Source organism: Aquarana catesbeiana, linkage group LG11, assembly GCF_042186555.1.
Source record: "Aquarana catesbeiana isolate 2022-GZ linkage group LG11, ASM4218655v1, whole genome shotgun sequence".
Classification (NCBI taxonomy): Eukaryota; Metazoa; Chordata; class Amphibia; order Anura; family Ranidae; genus Aquarana; species Aquarana catesbeiana.
In genome coordinates this window covers 16,497,116-16,515,080 of record NC_133334.1, presented here as the reverse complement: position 1 = coordinate 16,515,080, position 17,965 = coordinate 16,497,116, and the positions used below count along the sequence as shown (strand labels likewise).

Sequence of the window (17,965 nt, the reverse complement as noted above, 5' to 3'; positions counted from 1 at the left end):
ACTCCTCTCAGTACCTTGGCAGAGAATGACTGGACCTCAATCCGGACTGTGAGCAGGAAACCTCCAAACAACCATGGAAGCAGAAACTGTCCCCAGAGGATGACCGCTGTCTACTTCTTACAGAGTCCCTCTCACCAGACCACTGAGGGGAATGGTGCCTGGGACTGGAGGAGCTGAGGCAATGAAAATAAAGAAACTCAGAGCATACTGACATTCTGACTGACAATTGCTGGAGTCCACAGGAATCGACAAGAGTCCCCCCTACCTTCTCCATAAACTCTGGTCTTTTGAGGGGGTTGGCATCATGGCACCACTGAAAAAAGATATACAGTAGGATGCCACATATAAATCAGTCTCATGTGGAGCACCTTTCAGTCCTGGCACTGCTCCCACTTTCTGATTGGCCAGGCGGAGCCATGTATGCGCAGTTTTGGAGAGCCGCACATGCTCCACACTGGCCCACATCCTCCTACACTGCCCAGCCATAAGAGCAGGCAATGTGCATGCGTAATTCCCTTATTAGCTTTGTGTAGACACTGCTAGCCACACCAAACTCCATGAGCTCCATGCAAACCCCAGACAGGCTGATTAGCCAGTACCAGAAGCCTCCCCGAGGACCAGCAGTGGGGGTGGTGCCCTACCAGGTGTGCTGAAAGGGATCCATCAGCAAACCTTGTTCCCCAGGATACCCAAATACAAATAGATTTTTAGAGGCACTCAGAAAAAAAAAGTTGTCCCCAGTCAGAAGATGGTTGACAAGTTAATGAATCTCAGCACCATGACTGTTCTCCAAAGGAAAAGAAGTATTATCTGAAACAGTAAGATGGTGAGGCCACATTACGTGTAAAGTGTCCACCGTAGGTGAGGAAACTTGGTTTTGTAAATACATTTAGTGAACTTCCATACATAATACATGTTGCTTTCTGTCAGGTTCCAAAATCTCAGTGCTCAGAAAGTTGTTCCCGAGGATACAGGAAAGTTCCCGGCTTCTCCATACAATATTGTTGTCATAGCTGTGTCCCGTGTTCATATGGAGAAATATCAAATATTATAGGTAATGATTTTTAAGTATTACTGGGGGTGTTTTGTTTTTGACCACCTGCTGTCTGGGGCATTTTTTTAACTTTCAGAATTTTATGTAGTAAATTACTTAGGACCCTCAACTATTATATATTTTCTAGAGTTATAGTAGAGGTATAAAGTAAACAGATACCCAAGTTATCACAATTTAAAACTGTGCACTCCTGTGAAATGATTACAAACTATGGTACCCAAAATTGTCCATAGGTGTTGCTTTAAAAGTATTTATAGATTATCAGTTTAGAGTTAATCATGAATTAGGGCCATAGAATTATTGTTCTTACTGCAAAATTTCTGGCAACACCTCACATGTGTGGTGCAATCACCATTTGAAAATGCGTGCCGATCCTATGCACATGTTTGCATATGTATGTAAGGACCTTCCAGTGCCCTTCAAAGCAGCTGAACACAGATCCTGCTCAGTAAAAGCCAGGAAATGACAGTTCTGAAACCTGACAAAATCCTTGTCGCTTCCAGGTTCATTCATCACAGAGGAACTTTCCCCATCTCATCAGTGAGGGACCATTTACCATGGTCCTGGGCTCCCCAAAGGAACGAGAGAACCCGGGAACCACCGTGGGGGTAACCAGAGGGGAACCTCACAGTGCCCTAATTAATTTTACAAGAAAGCTGAATGCTGGTTGAAAGAAATGGTGCCTAGACCATGTTTTAAGCTGCGGGTACATTTTAATATGTACTGTAAAGAGAGTTAAAGTGGGGTTCCACTCAAATTTTTAACTCAATCTTACCCCCTTCAGTTAATTGCATAGATGTTCAAATACTGCACAAAAAATTTGGGGAGTAGGCGTGTTTATTGCCTTTCCCCAGCGCCGCACTGTCTCCTGGGAGCTTAGTGTCAGGCTTCCCAAGATTCAGTGTGGAAACAATGATCATGCGTGTGAACAAGCTGTGAATGAACAGCATTCACCGCATCCAGGAAATCAATGCTTGTGGGCTTCACATGCCCACAAGCAAGATGGAAACAGCCAGCATCACATTTTTTAAGTTATTCTTCAGTACAAAAATAGACAGAGGTGGAAATATTATACCCAAACTGTGAGTATTATTTTGGGGTTAGCAAAGTGTCTCAATGACCTAAAAAAAAAAAAAAAAAAAAAGATTGGTCGCCAGACTCCCGCTTTAAAAGACAGAACTCTAACTCTAGATTTTTATTTTTTTTATTAGATATTTGACAAATATTAATATCTGATTACACCCATACAAGTAAACCAAGACAAGATATCCTGTAAGTGATCACAGTGTTCACTGATTTAATTTTGTTTTCCAGATAGTGAAAACTGCATGAAATGCCCCAAACATGAATGGCCAAATGAGAACAGAACTCGCTGTATTCCCAAACAAGTAGAATTTCTTTCCTTCACTCATGACAAAATCTCACTAGTTTTTATAACCTTCTCACTGTTGTGTTTTGGGAAGACTGTTCTAGTTCTCGTCATTTTTATTTTACACCAGGACACACCAATTGTGAAAGCCAATAACAAGAGCCTCAGCTTTGTCCTCCTGGTCTCCATCATGTTGGGTTTCCTCTGTGTGTTCCTCTTTCTGGGTCGTCCTGTGGATGTAACCTGCTTGCTACGCCAAATTTCTTTTGGAATGCTTTTTACAATAGCCGTATCTTCTGTATTGGCCAAGACAATTATGGTTTGCATTGCCTTCAAAGCCACCAAACCCAACAACATGTGGAAGAAATGGATTGGAGTAAAACTGCCCACCTGTATAGTCTTAGCTTGTTCTTCTATTCAGGTTATAATCTGTATTAGTTGGTTGTCCATCTCTCCTCCCTTCCAGGAATTGGACACACACTCCTACCAGGAGAAGATCATCATTCAGTGTAATGAAGGGTCAGTTATTGGGTTCTACTCTGTCCTGGGTTATATGGGGATCCTGGCTGCTGTCAGTTTTGTTATAGCTTTTTTTGCCAGGACATTACCGGACACTTTTAATGAAGCCAAATACATCACCTTCAGCATGCTGGTGTTCTGCAGTGTCTGGATTGCCATGATCCCGGCCTATCTGAGCACCAAAGGGAAATACACGGTGGCTGTGGAGATATTCGCTATACTGATTTCCAATAATGGTCTCTTATACGGTATATTTCTTACAAAATGCTTTATAATTCTCTGTAGGCCAGAACTGAATACAAAAGGCTATCTGCACAGTAAGGGAAATATATAAACTTTATTTTATTTTAGGACATCAAAAAATGTAGACAGTTATGTAAATGTTACATTACTTTTTTTAAATTAGCCCGAGGTTGCAAAAAAATAAAATAGCTGATCTATTTCCTATACAGTATATAGTGTAACAAAACATCATTCAAAAACAAAAAAAAAACAAATGTAGTTCAAAGTTTTAATGAATAATCTAATCATCAAGATATGAATGTTTCCAAACCATTAGAAACACAAAAATAAAGAAATACAAATGTGGCCATAAGACACAAACATTATACTGGTACCATAAAACCTAAAGTTTAAACTCCATACAGATATAAAAGGCACAAATTAATACAAAGCTGTATTTATTAACATGTAATTTTTCTGGTACATATATAAACACAACAACAATATGGATATGTAAGTGAGATATGCCTAGTCTACTTTCTTTTGTTCTAGCTGTCGGTTTGTTCTTTTTTTTGCTTTGTTTTGTTGTTCTGCTTGTTATCATTTTTTTGCCATAGATTTTTATACTTTATATCAAGACAAATAGCTACCAGCACCCTAATACACTTCCTTTAACCACTTCAGCCCCAGAAGGTTTACCCCCCCTTCCTGACCAGGTCATTTTTTGCGATACAGCACTGCGTTACACTTTAACTGACAAATGCGCAGTCGTGCGACAATGTACCCAAATAATATTGATGTCCTTTTTTCTCCCCACAAATAGAGCTTTCTTTTGGTGGTATTTGATCACCTCTGTGGTTTTTATTTTTTGCACTATAAACAAAAAATTAGCAACAACTTTGAAAAAAAAACAATTTTTTTTTTACTTTCTGCTCTAAAACACATCCAATAAAAAAATGTAAAAAATCTAATTTCTTCATCAGTTTAGGCCAATATGTACTCTGCTACATTTTTTTGGTAAAAAAAAAAATTCCCAATAACCATATATTGAGCAAAAGTTATAGCGTCTACAGACTATGGGATAGATTTATTTATTTATTTTAGCATTAATGGCGATTATCAGCAACTTATAGCGCAACAGCGATTTTGCAAAAGTTATCGCGTCTACAAACTATTTGGTATTTTAGTGAAATTTTTTTTTTAACCGGTAATGGCGGCAATCAGCGATTTTTAGTGGGACTGCGACTTTGCAGCGTAGAAATCAGATACCTAATTGACACTTTTGACTAGGGTTGCACCAATACTATTATCAGTATCGGTATCGGTACTCATGCAAATGCACCGATACCTGAAACCGATACTCTCAGGCTCGGCTCTCTTCGGTGGGTATCCCCAGTGTTAAAGAAGTCCACTAATTGGAGCTGTCAAAAAAAAAAAAGCAGCTGGCAATGTTTATTAGCAACATTGCTCAGCCCTGAAACACTAAAGTAAAAAGAAACATTGTTTCTTTTTGTATATTTCTGTTTCTTCATCTGCAGATCAAAAGGATGAACAAAGGTTCCTCTGATTAACCCCTTAATAACCCTTAGATTACTCTAATCAGCCTTAATTAACTCCCTATTCTCCTCCATTTAATGGATGATTATTTTCCTTGTTTTTTTCTTTTGTTCACATCTATTTTATAAATGATAAAAAAATTAAAACTTTTTTTTGTTTGCTTTGTTAGTAAATATTTTTACACATATATTTTAACATATATTTACACATTTCACATTGAAAAAGCTCTAAATTAAAAAAAAAATCTATTTATTTCATTTGTAAATAACTTCGTAATGCTTTGTACCATTGCTGACAGCTGAAGTTAAAACAAAACAGTTGTGGTAGGTATCGGTAATTGGTATCGACGAGTGCTAAAAAAAGGTATCGGTACTTGTACTCATTGTAAAAAAAATGGTATAGGTGCATCCCTACTTTTGACACTTTTTGGGGACTAGTGACACCAATTCAGTGATCAGTGCTAAAATAAAAATGCTTTGTCATTGTACTAATGCCACTGGCAGGGAAGGAGTTAACATCGGGGGCGATCAAAATGTCCCTAGGGGGGTTCCAACTGTGGGGGGAGGTGCTTTGACTGGTGAAAGAGAGAGATCCGTGTTTCTGCTTAGCAGAAACACAAGACCTCCATTTTCCCCTCTGGCAGAACGGTGGTCTGCCTTGTTTACATAGACAGACCACCATTCTGCCTCTCCTCAGAACTAGTGAACCCGCTGATTTGCTCCCATTGTGTCCAATCACAGTTGGAGTGGGTCACAGGCAGCGCGCACGTGCGCCCCAGACCCTGTGCACGAAATCATGTACAGGCACTGGCAAGGAAGGGAGTGATAAATGGGGTTACATGTGTGCCTAAAATGTGCTTGGTTACTGGGAGGTGCTTGTACTATGGGAAAGCAGAGATTCATGTTTCTGGAGCACAGGATCACTACCTTCCCTACTGATAAAAACGGCAGCCTGCCTTGTTAACATAGAGACCGTCGCTCTGCTTCTGTTCCGAACGATTGTTAGATACCGGCAGAGATCAAGTCTCCGGATTGGCTCCCACTGTGTTCAACAACAGAAGAAACAGGTCTTGCGTGCCCCAGACCCGGCAGTGCAGGATCACGTACAGGTACGTGATCCTGCACAGGAGAGCCACATTGCCGCTGTATATATTCAGTTTACTTTCAACAAGCGGTTACAGTTTATGTTTCAGCTAAAACTTTTTATGATATTATTTTAAAACAAAAATAGAAACAAGTGCAAACAAATTTACAGAAAAATAAATATTTTATATAGATTAAATGTGAAAAAGTACCGATGTAATAAGGTCATTAGCTGTCATGAATGTCACTTAGTAATCTGGAATGGTTTTATAGATTGAGAGCTGTTGAACTGCAGATACAGACATCTTTAGCCATTTTTTCTTGTTCTTGAGATGGGCATATACAGAAATGAGGTAGGGAATTAAAGAGTCTAAGGAGTGTGCTGAGGGTTGCTTAAGTGTTTTTAGTTCAATAGCTTCTACCTCAGTGCCATTTTTCTCATTGTATCAATATTTCCCAATGCCCATTGTTTTACAACCTGACAACAAAATATTGCATAGAGTGAAATCAAAACTTGATAGAGACTGAACATAATATAACCCTGGTGCACACACAGGGGTGTACCTAGAGCATTTGGACCCCAGGATAGACCTTATATCTGGCCCCCCCTCCAGGTGGGTGGGCAGCGCACCACACGTCGACTTCAAGTGAAGTTAGAGTAGTATACTGGCAGGTTTGGTGATATAACAGGTTAGGGTGGTATATAGTGCCAGGTTAGGGCGGTATATAGTATCAGGTTAGGGTGGTATATAGTGCCAGGTCAGGGTGATGTTATATAGTGCTAGGTCAGGGTGGTGTTATATAGTGCCAGGTTAGGGTAATATATAGAGCCAGGTCAAGGTGGTATATAGTGCCAGGTTAGGGTGATGTATAGAGCCAGGTCAGGGCGGTATATAGTGCCAGCTTAGGGTGATATATAGAGCCAGGTCAAGATGGTATATAGTGCCAAGTTAGGGTGATATATAGAGCCAGGTCAAGATGGTATATAGTGCCAAGTTAGGGTGATATATAGAGCCAGGTCAAGATGGTATATAGTGCCAAGTTAGGGTGATATGTAGAGCCAGGTCAGGGTGGTATATAGAGTCAGGTCAGGGTGGTATATAGTGCCAGGTTAGGGTGATATATAGAGCCAGGTCAGGGTGGTATATAGTGCCAGGTTAGGGTGATATATAGAGCCAGGTCAAGGTGGTATATAGTGCCAGGTTAGGGTGAAATATAGAGCCAGGTCAGGGTCGTATATAGTGCCAGGTTATGGTGATATATAGAGCAAGGTCAAGGTGGTATATAGTGCCAGGTCAGGGTGGTATATAGTGTCAGGTTAGGGTGGTATATAGTGCCAAGTCAGGGTTGTATATAGAGCCAGGTCAGGGTGGTATATAGAGACTGGTTAGCGTGGTATACAATGCCAGGTTAGGGTGATATATAGAGCCAGGTCAAGGTGGTATATAGTGCCAGGTCAGGGTGATGTATAGAGCCAGGTCAGTGTGGTATATAGTGCCAGGTCAGGGTGGTATATAGTGCCAGGCCAGGGTGGTGCCAGGTCAGGGTGGTATATAGAGCCAGGTCAGGGTGGTATATAGTGTCAGTTTAGAGCCAGATCAAGGTGGTATATAGTGTCAGGTTAGGGTGATATATAGTTTCAGGTCAGGGTGGTATATAGTGCCAGGTTAGGGTGATGTATAGAGCCAGGTCAAGGTAGTATATAGAGAAAGGTCAGGGTGGTATATAGAGCCAGGTCAGGGTGGTATATAGTGTCAGGTCCGGGTGTTATATAGTGCCAGGTCAGGGTGGTATATAGAGCCAGGTCAGGTTGGTATATAGAGGCAGGTTAGGGTGGTATATAGTGCCAGGTAAGGGTGATACATAGAGCCAGGTCAAGGTGGTATAAAGTGCTAGGTTAGGGTGATATATAGAGCCAGGTCAGGGTTGTATATAGTGCCAGGTTCAGGTGATATATAGAGCCAGGTCAAGGTGGTATGTAGTGCCAGGTTAGGGTGATATATAGAGCCAGGTCAGGGTTGTATATAGAGTCAGGTTAAGGTGATATATAGAGCCATAGTCAGGGTGATATATAGTGCCAGGTCAGGGTGGTGTACATAGTGCCAGGTTAGGGTGATATATAGAGCCAGACCAGGGTGATATTTAGAGACAAGTCAGGGTGGTATATAGAGCCAAGTCTGCTGGTATATAGTGTCAGGTTAGGATGGTATATAGAGACAGGTTAGGGTGGTATGTAGTGCAAGGTTAGGGTGACATATAGAGCCAGGTCAAGGTGGTATATAGTGCCAGGTTAGGGTGATATATAGAGCCAGGTCATGGTGATATATAGTGCCAGGTCAGGGTGGTATATAGTGCCAGGTTAGGATGATATATAGAACCAGGTCAGGGTGATATTTAGAGACAAGTCAGGGTGGTATATAGAGCCAAGTCCGGGTGGTATATAGTGCCAGGTTAGGGTGATATATAGAGCCAGGTCAAGGTGGTATATAGAGCCAGGTCAGGGTGGTATATAGAGCCAGGTCAGGGTGGTATAAAGTGTTAGGTCAGGGTGGTATATAGAGACAGGTTAGGGTGGTATATAGTGCCAGGTTAGGGTGATATATAGAGCCAAGTCAAGGTGGTATATAGTGCCAGGATAGGGTGATATATAGAGCCAGGTCAGGGTTGTATATAATGCCAGGTTAGGGTGATATATAGAGCCAGCTTAGGGTGATATATAGAGCCAGGTCAGGGTGGTATATAGAGACATGTCTGGGTGGTATATAGAGCGAGGTCAGGGTGGTATATAGTGTCAGGTCAGGGTGGTATATAGTGCCAGGTCACGGTGGTATATAGTGCCAGGTTAGGGTAATATATAGAGACAGGTAAGGGTGGTATATAGAGCTAGGTCAGGGAGGTATATAGTGTCAGGTCAGGGTGGTATATAGCGCCAGGTCTGAGTTGTATATAGAGCCAGGTCATTTTGGTATATAGAGACATGTTAGGATGGTATATAGTGCCAGCTTATGGTGATATATAGAGCAAGGTCAGGGTGGTATATAGTGCCAGGTTAGGGTGATATATAGAGCCAGGTCAGGGTGGTATATAGAGCCAGGTCAAGGTGGTATATAGTGCCAGGTTAGGGTGATATGTAGAGCCAGGTCAGGGTGGTATATAATGCCATTTTAGGGTGGTTTATAGTGCCAGGTTAGGGTGATATATAGATCCAGGTCAGGGTGGTATATAGTGCCAGGTTAGGGTGATATATAGAGCCAGGTCAGGGTGGTATATAGTGCCAGGTTAGGGTGATATATAGAGACCGATCAGGGTTGTATATAGTGCCAGGTTAGGGTCATATAGAGAGCCAGGTCAAGGTGGCATATAGTGCCAGGTTAGGGTGATATATAGAGCCAGGTCAGGGTTATATATAGAGCCAGGTCTGGGTGGTATATAGTGTCAGGTTAGGGTGATATATAGAGCCAGGTCAGAGTGGTATATAGAGACAGGTCAGGGTGGTATATAGAGACAGGTCAGGGCGGTATATAAAGACAGGTCAGGGTGGTATATAGAGCCAGGTAAGGGTGGTATATAGTGTCAGGTCAGGGTGGTATATCATGTCAGGTCAGGGTTGTATATAGAGCCAGGTCAGGGTGGTATATAGAGACAGGTTAGGGTGGTATATAATGCCAGGTTAGGGTGATATATAGAGCCGGGTCAAGGTGGTATATAGTACCAGGTTAGGGTGATGTATAGAGCCAGGTCAGGGTGGTATATAGTGCCAGGTCATGGTGGTATATAGTTACAGGTCAGGGTGGTATATAGTGCCAGGTTAGCGTGATATATAGAGCCAGATAAGGGTCGTATATAGTGCCAGTTTAGGGTGATATATAGAGCCAGATCAAGGTGGTATATAGTGTCAGGTTAGGGTGATATATAGTTTCAGGTCAGGGTGGTATATAGTGCCAGGTTCGGGTGATATATAGAGCCAGGTCAAGGTAGTATATAGAGAAAGGTCAGGGTGGTATATAGAGCCAGGTCAGGGTGGTATATAGTGTCAGGTCCGGGTGATATATAGTGCCAGGTCAGGGTGGTATATAGAGCCAGGTCAGGTTGGTATATAGAGGCAGGTTAGGGTGGTGTATAGTGCCAGGTAAGGGTTATACATAGAGCCAGGTCAAGGTGGTATAAAGTGCTAGGTTAGGGTGATATATAGAGCCAGGTCAGGGTTGTATATAGTGCCAGGTTAGGGTGATATATAGTGCCAGGTTCGGGTGATATATAGAGCCAGGTCAAGGTGGTATGTAGTGCCAGGTTAGGGTGATATATAGAGCCAGGTCAGGGTTGTATATAGAGTCAGGTTAAGGTGATATATAGAGCCATAGTCAGGGTGATATATAGTGCCAGGTCAGGGTGGTGTACATAGTGCCAGGTTAGGGTGATATATAGAGCCAGACCAGGGTGATATTTAAAGACAAGTCAGGGTGGTATATAGAGCCAAGTCTGCTGGTATATAGTGTCAGGTTAGGATGGTATATAGAGACAGGTTAGGGTGGTATGTAGTGCAAGGTTAGGGTGACATATAGAGCCAGGTCAAGGTGGTATATAGTGCCAGGTTAGGGTGATATATAGAGCCAGGTCATGGTGATATATAGTGCCAGGTCAGGGTGGTATATAGTGCCAGGTTAGGATGATATATAGAACCAGGTCAGGGTGATATTTAGAGACAAGTCAGGGTGGTATATAGAGCCAAGTCCGGGTGGTATATAGTGCCAGGTTAGGGTGATATATAGAGCCAGGTCAAGGTGGTATATAGAGCCAGGTCAGGGTGGTATTTAGAGCCAGGTCAGGGTGGTATAAAGTGTTAGGTCAGGGTGGTATATAGAGACAGGTTAGGGTGGTATATAGTGCCAGGTTAGGGTGATATATAGAGCCAAGTCAAGGTGGTATATAGTGCCAGGTTAGGGTGATATATAGAGCCAGGTTAGGGTGATATAAAGAGCCAGGTCAGGGTAGTATATAGAGACATGTCTGGGTGGTATATAGAGCCAGGTCAGGTTGGTATATAGTGTCAGGTCAGGGTGGTATATAGTGCCAGGTCACGGTGGTATATAGTGCCAGGTCAGGGTGGTATATAGCGCCAGGTCTGAGTTGTATATAGAGCCAGGTCATTTTGGTATATAGAGACATGTTAGGATGGTATATAGTGCCAGCTTATGGTGATATATAGAGTAAGGTCAGGGTGGTATATAGTGCCAGGTTAGGGTGATATATAGAGCCAGGTCAGGGTGGCATATAGTGCCAGGTCAAGGTGGTATATAGTGCCAGGTTAGGGTGATATGTAGAGCCAGGTCAGGGTTGTATATAGTGTCATTTTAGGGTGGTATATAGTGCCAGGTTAGGGTGATATATAGATCCAGGTCAGGGTGGTATATAGTGCCAGGTTAGGGTGATATATAGAGCCAGGTCAGGGTGGTATACAGTGCCAGGTTAGGGTGATATATAGAGACCGATCAGGGTTGTATATAGTGCCAGGTTAGGGTCATATAGAGAGCCAGGTCAAGGTGGCATATAGTGCCAGGTTAGGGTGATATATAGAGCCAGGTCAGGGTTATATATAGAGCCAGGTCTGGGTGGTATATAGTGTCAGGTTAGGGTGATATATAGAGCCAGGTCAGAGTGGTATATAGAGACAGGTCAGGGTGGTATATAGAGACAGGTTAGAGTGATATATAGAGCCAGGTCAGGGTGGTATATAGTGCCAGGTTACTGTGATATATAGAGCCAGGTCACAGTGGTGTATAGTGCCAGGTTAGGGTGACATATAAAGCCAGGTTAGGGTGATATATAGAGTCAGGTCAAGATGGTATATAGTGCCAGGTTAGGGTGATATATAGAGCCAGGTCAAGGTGGTATATAGTGCCAGGTCAGGGTGGTATTTAGTGCCAGGTTAGGGAGATATATAGAGCCAGGTAAGGGTGGTATATTGCCAAGTTAGGGTGATATATAGATCCAGGTCAGGGTGGTATATAGTGCCAGCTTAGGGTGATATATAGAGCCAGGTCAGGGTGGTATATAGTGCCAGCTTAGGGTGATATATAGAGCAGGTCAGGATGTTATATAGTGCCAGGTTAGGGTGGTATTGTAGAGACAGATTAGGTCTGCATATAGTCACAGTGTGCATTGCTCAGTCACTTACAGCATGTTTGAAGATTCCCGGGCTGCTGTGGCGTGTGGTCTCTCCTCCTCTTTCTTCTTTAGCTGCGAGAGGGGGTCAGCCTGAGGGGAGGAGTCTGTAGGAGGAGTGGAGGAGGCAGCCACACCCCAACTCCCCAAGCGGTTACAGTTTACGTTTAAACTTTTTATAATATTGCTTTCAAAGAAAAATAGAAAAATGGTGCAAACAAATTTACAGAAAAATAAATATTTTATATAGATGTAATAAGGTCATTAGCTGTCATGAATGTCACTTAGTAATCTGCAATGGTTATATAAATTGAGAGCTGTTTAGCTGCAGATACAGCCATCTTTAGCCATGTTTTCTTGTCCTTGAGATGGGCATATACTGAAATGAGGTAAGGAATTAAAGGGTCTAAGGAGTGTGCTGAGGACCGCTTAAGTGTTTTTAGTTTTATAGCCCCTGCCATTTTTCTCATTGTATCACTATTTCCCAATGCCCATTGTTTTACAGCCTGATAACAAAATATTGCATGGAGTGAAATCAAAACTTGATAGAGACTCAACATAATATAACCCTGGTGCACACACAGGGGCGTACCTAGAGCACTTGGAACCTGGGGCGGATCCCATATCTGGCACCTCCCCCCAGGCAGACAGGCAGCGCACCACACATCGACTTCAAGTGACTTTAGAGTAGTATACTGGCAGGTTAGGTGATATAGTCCTGGTTTAGGGTGGTATAAAGTGTCAGGTTAGGGTGGTATATACTGCAAGGTCAGAGTGGTATATAGTGCCAGGTCAGGGTGGTGGTATATAGTGCCAGGTCATGGTGGTATATAGTGCCAGGTTAGGATAATATATAGAGCCAGGTCAGGGTGGTAAATAGAGACAGGTCAGGGTGGTATATAGAGACAGGTTAGGGTGATATGTAGAGGCAGGACAGGGTTGTTTATAGTTCCAGGTCATTGTAGTATATAGTGCCAGGTTAGGGTGATATATAGAGCCAGGTCAAGGTGGTATATAGAGACAGGTCAGGGTGGTATATAAAGCCAAGTCAGGGTGGTATATAGTATCAGGTTAGGGTGGTATATAGTGCCAGGTCAGGATGGTATATAGAGCCTGGTCAGGGTGGTATATAGAGACAGGTTAGGGTGGTATATAGTGCCAGGTCAGGGTGGTATATAGTGCCATGTTAGGGTGGTATATAGAGACAGGTTAGGGTGGTATATAGAGCCAGGTCAGGGTGGTATATAGTATCAGGTCAGGGTGGTATATAGCGCCAGGTCAGGGTGGTATATAGAGCCAGGTCAGGGTGGTATATAGAGACCGGTTAGAGTGGTATTTAGTGCCAGGTCAGGGTGATATATAGTGCCAGGTTAGGGTGATATATAGAGCCAGGTCAAGGTGTTATATAGAGACAGGTCAGGGAGGGTGGTATATAGAGCCTGGTCAGCGTGGTGATTCCTGGGCTGCTGTGGTGTGTGGTCTCTCCTCCTCTTTCTTCTTTAACTGCGAGGGGGTCAGCCTGAGGGGAGGAGTCTTTAGGAGGAGTGGAGGAGGCAGCCACACCCCAACCCCGCCCACCACCTCTGGCTGCCTCGGAAGATAGTGAACATCCCCGAGGGACAGCCTAACTTGATGAGATGACAGGGGGGTGTTACATACAGCCTCCCCCACACCACTGGGCTCTCTGCTGATCCGATCAACGATCAAACCTGGAATGACAGGGAAAGTGCAGGGGCCCCAGATACACCTGGTGTCCCTGGGCAGTGCCTGACTCCCCCAATGTGTGTCACCCGGGGCGGTCCACCCCCTGGTACGCCACTGTGCACACATTACCTTACCAATTTGTCTTCTGTACACTATCGCATAGTCGTGTTTGGTCTTGAACTCTGCAGTATTCTCTGGGCAGCTATCTTTAGGGAACCTTTGCCTTTTAAAGACAAAGGTTTCCCATTAATATAATAAAATGCTACATTAGAAGGGGTTCCTTAATGAGAAAGCAGAAAGGGCAAGAGGAATCATTTGAGGGCCACAGGTGCATGTTGCTGCTCTTTTAGTCTTTTGGAGGGAAATGGGGAGAAGGGCACAGGGCACATGGGATGCCAGACAAACCCCCAAAGTATTATTATTATTATTATTATTATTCAGGATTTATATAGCGCCAACAGTTTATGCAGCGCTTTACAATATAAAAGGGAGACAATACAGTTATAATACAATACAATACAATAGGATTAAGAGGGCCCTGCTCAGAAGAGCTTACAATCTAATAGGGTGGGGCAGGTAGTACAAAAGGTTGTAACTGTGGGGAATGAGCTGGTGGAAGTGGTAGGAGATTAGTTGGAGACGTGATAGGCTTTCCTGAAGAGATGAGTTTTCAGGGATTGCCTGAAGGTAGCAAGAGTAGGGGATAGACGGATAGATGGAGGTAGCGAGTTCCAGAGGATGGGAGAGGCTCTGGAGAAATCCTGGAGACGAGCATGGGAGGAGGAGATGAGAGAGCTTGAAAGCAGGAGGTCTTGAGAAGAGCGGAGAGGTCGATTTGGGTGATATTTGGAGACAAGATTAGTGATGTAGCTTGGGGCAGAATTGTGAATGGCTTTGTATGTTGTTGTTAGAATTTTGAATTTAATTTGCTGGGTGATTGGGAGCCAGTGTAGGGACTGAAGTAGAGGGTTGGCAGACACTGAGCGGTTGGTAAGGTGGATAAGTCTGGCAGCAGCATTCATGATAGACTGAAGAGGGGATAGCCTATGGAGCGGTAGGCCAATGAGAAGGGAGTTGCAATAGTCAAGACGAGAGATAACAAGGGAGTGAATGAGGAGCTTGGTGGTTTCATTTGTTAAAAAAGGGCGAATTTTAGAGATGTTATGGAGGTGAATTCTACAAACTTTTGACAGCGATTGGATTTGAGGCTGAAATGACAAGTCAGAGTCTAGGATTACACCTAGTACCCTGGCGTGAGGGGAGGGACTGATGGTTGCATTGTTGATTTTGATGGAAAAGTCATAGAGGGGTGCACGGGCGGGGGGGAATATTAATAGCTCAGTTTTAGAGAGATTTAGTTTAAGGAAGTGGTGCGACATCCATGCTGATATGTCAGTTAGTAAGTTAGTAATGCGAGAGGAAACTGAAGGAGTGAGGTGAGGAGTAGACAGATAGATTTGGGTGTCATCAGCGTATAAGTGGTATTGGAAGCCGTGGGCAGTTATTAAGTGACCAAGGGAGGAGGTGTAGATAGAGAAGAGAAGGGGTCCAAGAACCGAGCCTTGGGGGACCCCCACAGAAAGGGGCAATGGAGAGGAGGAGACAGAGTTGTAGTAGCATAGAGACTGTGACTCTGTGAATACCTATGCTGGGAAGGACTTAACCCTTAGTGGTGGAGAGTCTTTTTGGGGACAGAAAGGACAGTTCCATCTTTTAAGCCATTCATTTATCACCTGTATCATGGTGAGCATCCAAGGGCTAGAGATTATGGAAGATATTCATTTTATTGAGACTTATCCTAAGCCATCATGTTGGAAATGCCTCCTTATCACAACAAGAGTGTTTGCCAGCAAGTAATGAATTAAAACTGTTGCAATACAACCTGAACCTAACTGGCCATTATGTTTTTTTAATGTGCTGGGATGAAGAGTGAGGTGGTATATAGTGCCAGGTTAGGGTGATATATAGAGCCAGGTCAAGGCGGCATATAGTGCCAGGTTAGGGTGATTTTAAGACATTCATTTATCACCTGTATCATGGTGAGCATCCAAGGGCTAGAGATTATGGAAGATATTCATTTTATTGAGACTTATCCTAAGCCATCATGTTGGAAATGCCTCCTTATCACAACAAGAGTGTTTGCCAGCAAGTAATGTTGAATTAAAACTGTTGCAATACAACCTGAACCTAACTGGCCATTATGTTTTTGTAATGCGCTGGGATGAAGAGTGAGTGAGACTGCTAATGGGCTGTACAGGGATAGAGTAATTGGCCTATACAAGGGAGGGCACTGTGATGGAGTAAAGCTCTTGTGTTTCCTTGAAATAAACTGGCCACTCAAGGATGCAGAATCCTGGCCTGGTGGAGTTTCAACCCCTAGTGCAGTGCCCTGAGCTACTGTAAATAGAGAGGCTCTTGAGTTCCTCTTCTGATGTTGAACTGTATAATGGTGAGCCATAGATATGGCCTGAGTTACTAACCCTCCTATATCTGAACTTTCTGGAAACCCCTTACAAAAATCTGAGACTTTGATGTTGGAAAGGCAGTTTCAATTCTGATGTATCCCAGTCACTTGGCAGAGCCTGACCTTAACAATCATCTACACAATGGGCATAGACGACCTACTGATTGACTTGACTGTAAATAATTCCAATATTATTTGCATTGTTTCTTTTGTTATCATAATGTAGTGAACCTTTGAGAGCATCAGGTGGCTTTCATCACATTTCATATTTTAATAGAAAATGCTTTAACTTTTTTATTAGAAAATCTTTTCAGGCAACGTCAGGCAACGAAAATACATAGACCTATTTTCCTCTTTACTACAACCAAATAAACTCGAAGTTTTAAATCTCTGCACTACTCATCTTTATAAAGAGAGCACAGAGGGCTCTGACCTGCTGCACCATCAGACACGGCAGCTCACACCATGTAATGTGGTGTACAGATTTCTTGCTCGGCATTTGTTCAGATCTATGCAAACATTTCATTTATAAAACGATGTGGCTTATTTTATTTCTATGTTTAATATTATGCCCGCATTGTATCTGCACTTCATCACCAGCTTGTCAGCTGCAGATTATACCAGCATATGAGGATTATGAATATGTTCAGGATGGAGACATCATCATTGGAGGAGTCTTCACTGTCAACTGTCTCATGGCCGATTACAGGAGCCATGAGAAGCCGAATGTCACTAGCATGTTCTGTGTAAAGTATGTAACTTGAACAAAAAAATAAAAGTCTATTGAGACTCATACCTGTAAGGCAGGGTTCCCCGAACTACAGCCCTGTGGGCCACATTAATCCCACTACAATAATTGATATGGCCTGCAGCTTGGGTCAGTGGCCTATCCCTGTACACAGATTGAGAATTCAGATGAGCTGAGACTGCCTATTGCCTCTGCTTTGACCCAATGTAAGGGGGAATGTGATGGGGGGTCTCTGATGTGAGAGGAACTCTGATGGGGATTCTGATGTAAGGAGAGACTTTGATGAGAAGTAGGGGAAGGGGTAAAGGTTGAAAGGAAGAGGCCCTTGTCCTCAACAACATGGGGACAGGGTGCTTTGCCAGTGGGTACTTATGTTAAGGGCATGTGATCTGGTATGGTTCAGGAAGGGAGGCTACATGCCGCTCTCCCCTCTTTCCTGGTCAGCCAGGCTGCATGCTAGGATTAAGAGACTGGTATGGTTTTTTAGAGGAACCTCAACATATTTTTTTTTTGTGTGTGGAATCCCCTTAAAATCTATACCAGAATGAAAGTTTTTTTTTTTTTTTAAATTATTATTATTCTTGCTGTAGGAAGTGCTACAATAAAAAATTACATTTACAGTGAAAAATATGATACAGTTTAAATTGCCACCATTTGACATTCATTCCTAGATTGCCAGGGAGGCTGCAACCCTATCTTGGTCAAGCACTCACAGACAGAGACAGCTATGCAAAAAAGTAAATGTCTATGTAAAAATGATGGACTTAAATTTGTGGGGCCTACACATTTAGAGGGAAACTTATTTAACTTCATTAAACAATGAAGCATACAATCCTGTGGTCATACTGCCTGTCCTTCCCCAGAGTGAAACCTTTAAAATCAAGAGGAAATCAAGCAGTGCCATCTAAGTGCAGCATTCATCATTTTATAAGGATAAAACAAAGGAGAGACACTCACAAGAAAATAAGTGTGCTGCACTTTTAAAAATCATAGAGGGTTCCTCCGCTCCCAGGATCAGTGCCACTGCCGAGATGCAGCCGGTAGAGGTGTCAGTGCTGATGGCTCTCAGTGCTTCTGGGCTGTG

At 43.0% G+C, this 17,965-nt stretch overlaps 1 protein-coding gene across 1 annotated transcript in view; it reads left to right on the top strand.

Moving 5' to 3' along the window:
• LOC141111664 (vomeronasal type-2 receptor 26-like) overlaps nt 1-16,897 on the top strand; it is a 53,789-nt gene extending 36,892 nt beyond the window's left edge. The window contains exons 7-9 of the mRNA XM_073603813.1: nt 931-1,054; nt 2,369-3,259; nt 16,734-16,897. Of these exons, the coding sequence (XP_073459914.1) occupies nt 931-1,054; nt 2,369-3,259; nt 16,734-16,897 (1,179 nt within the window). The remainder of the gene's footprint in view (nt 1-930; nt 1,055-2,368; nt 3,260-16,733) is intronic.
• Nucleotides 16,898-17,965: the final 1,068 nt, after the last annotated feature.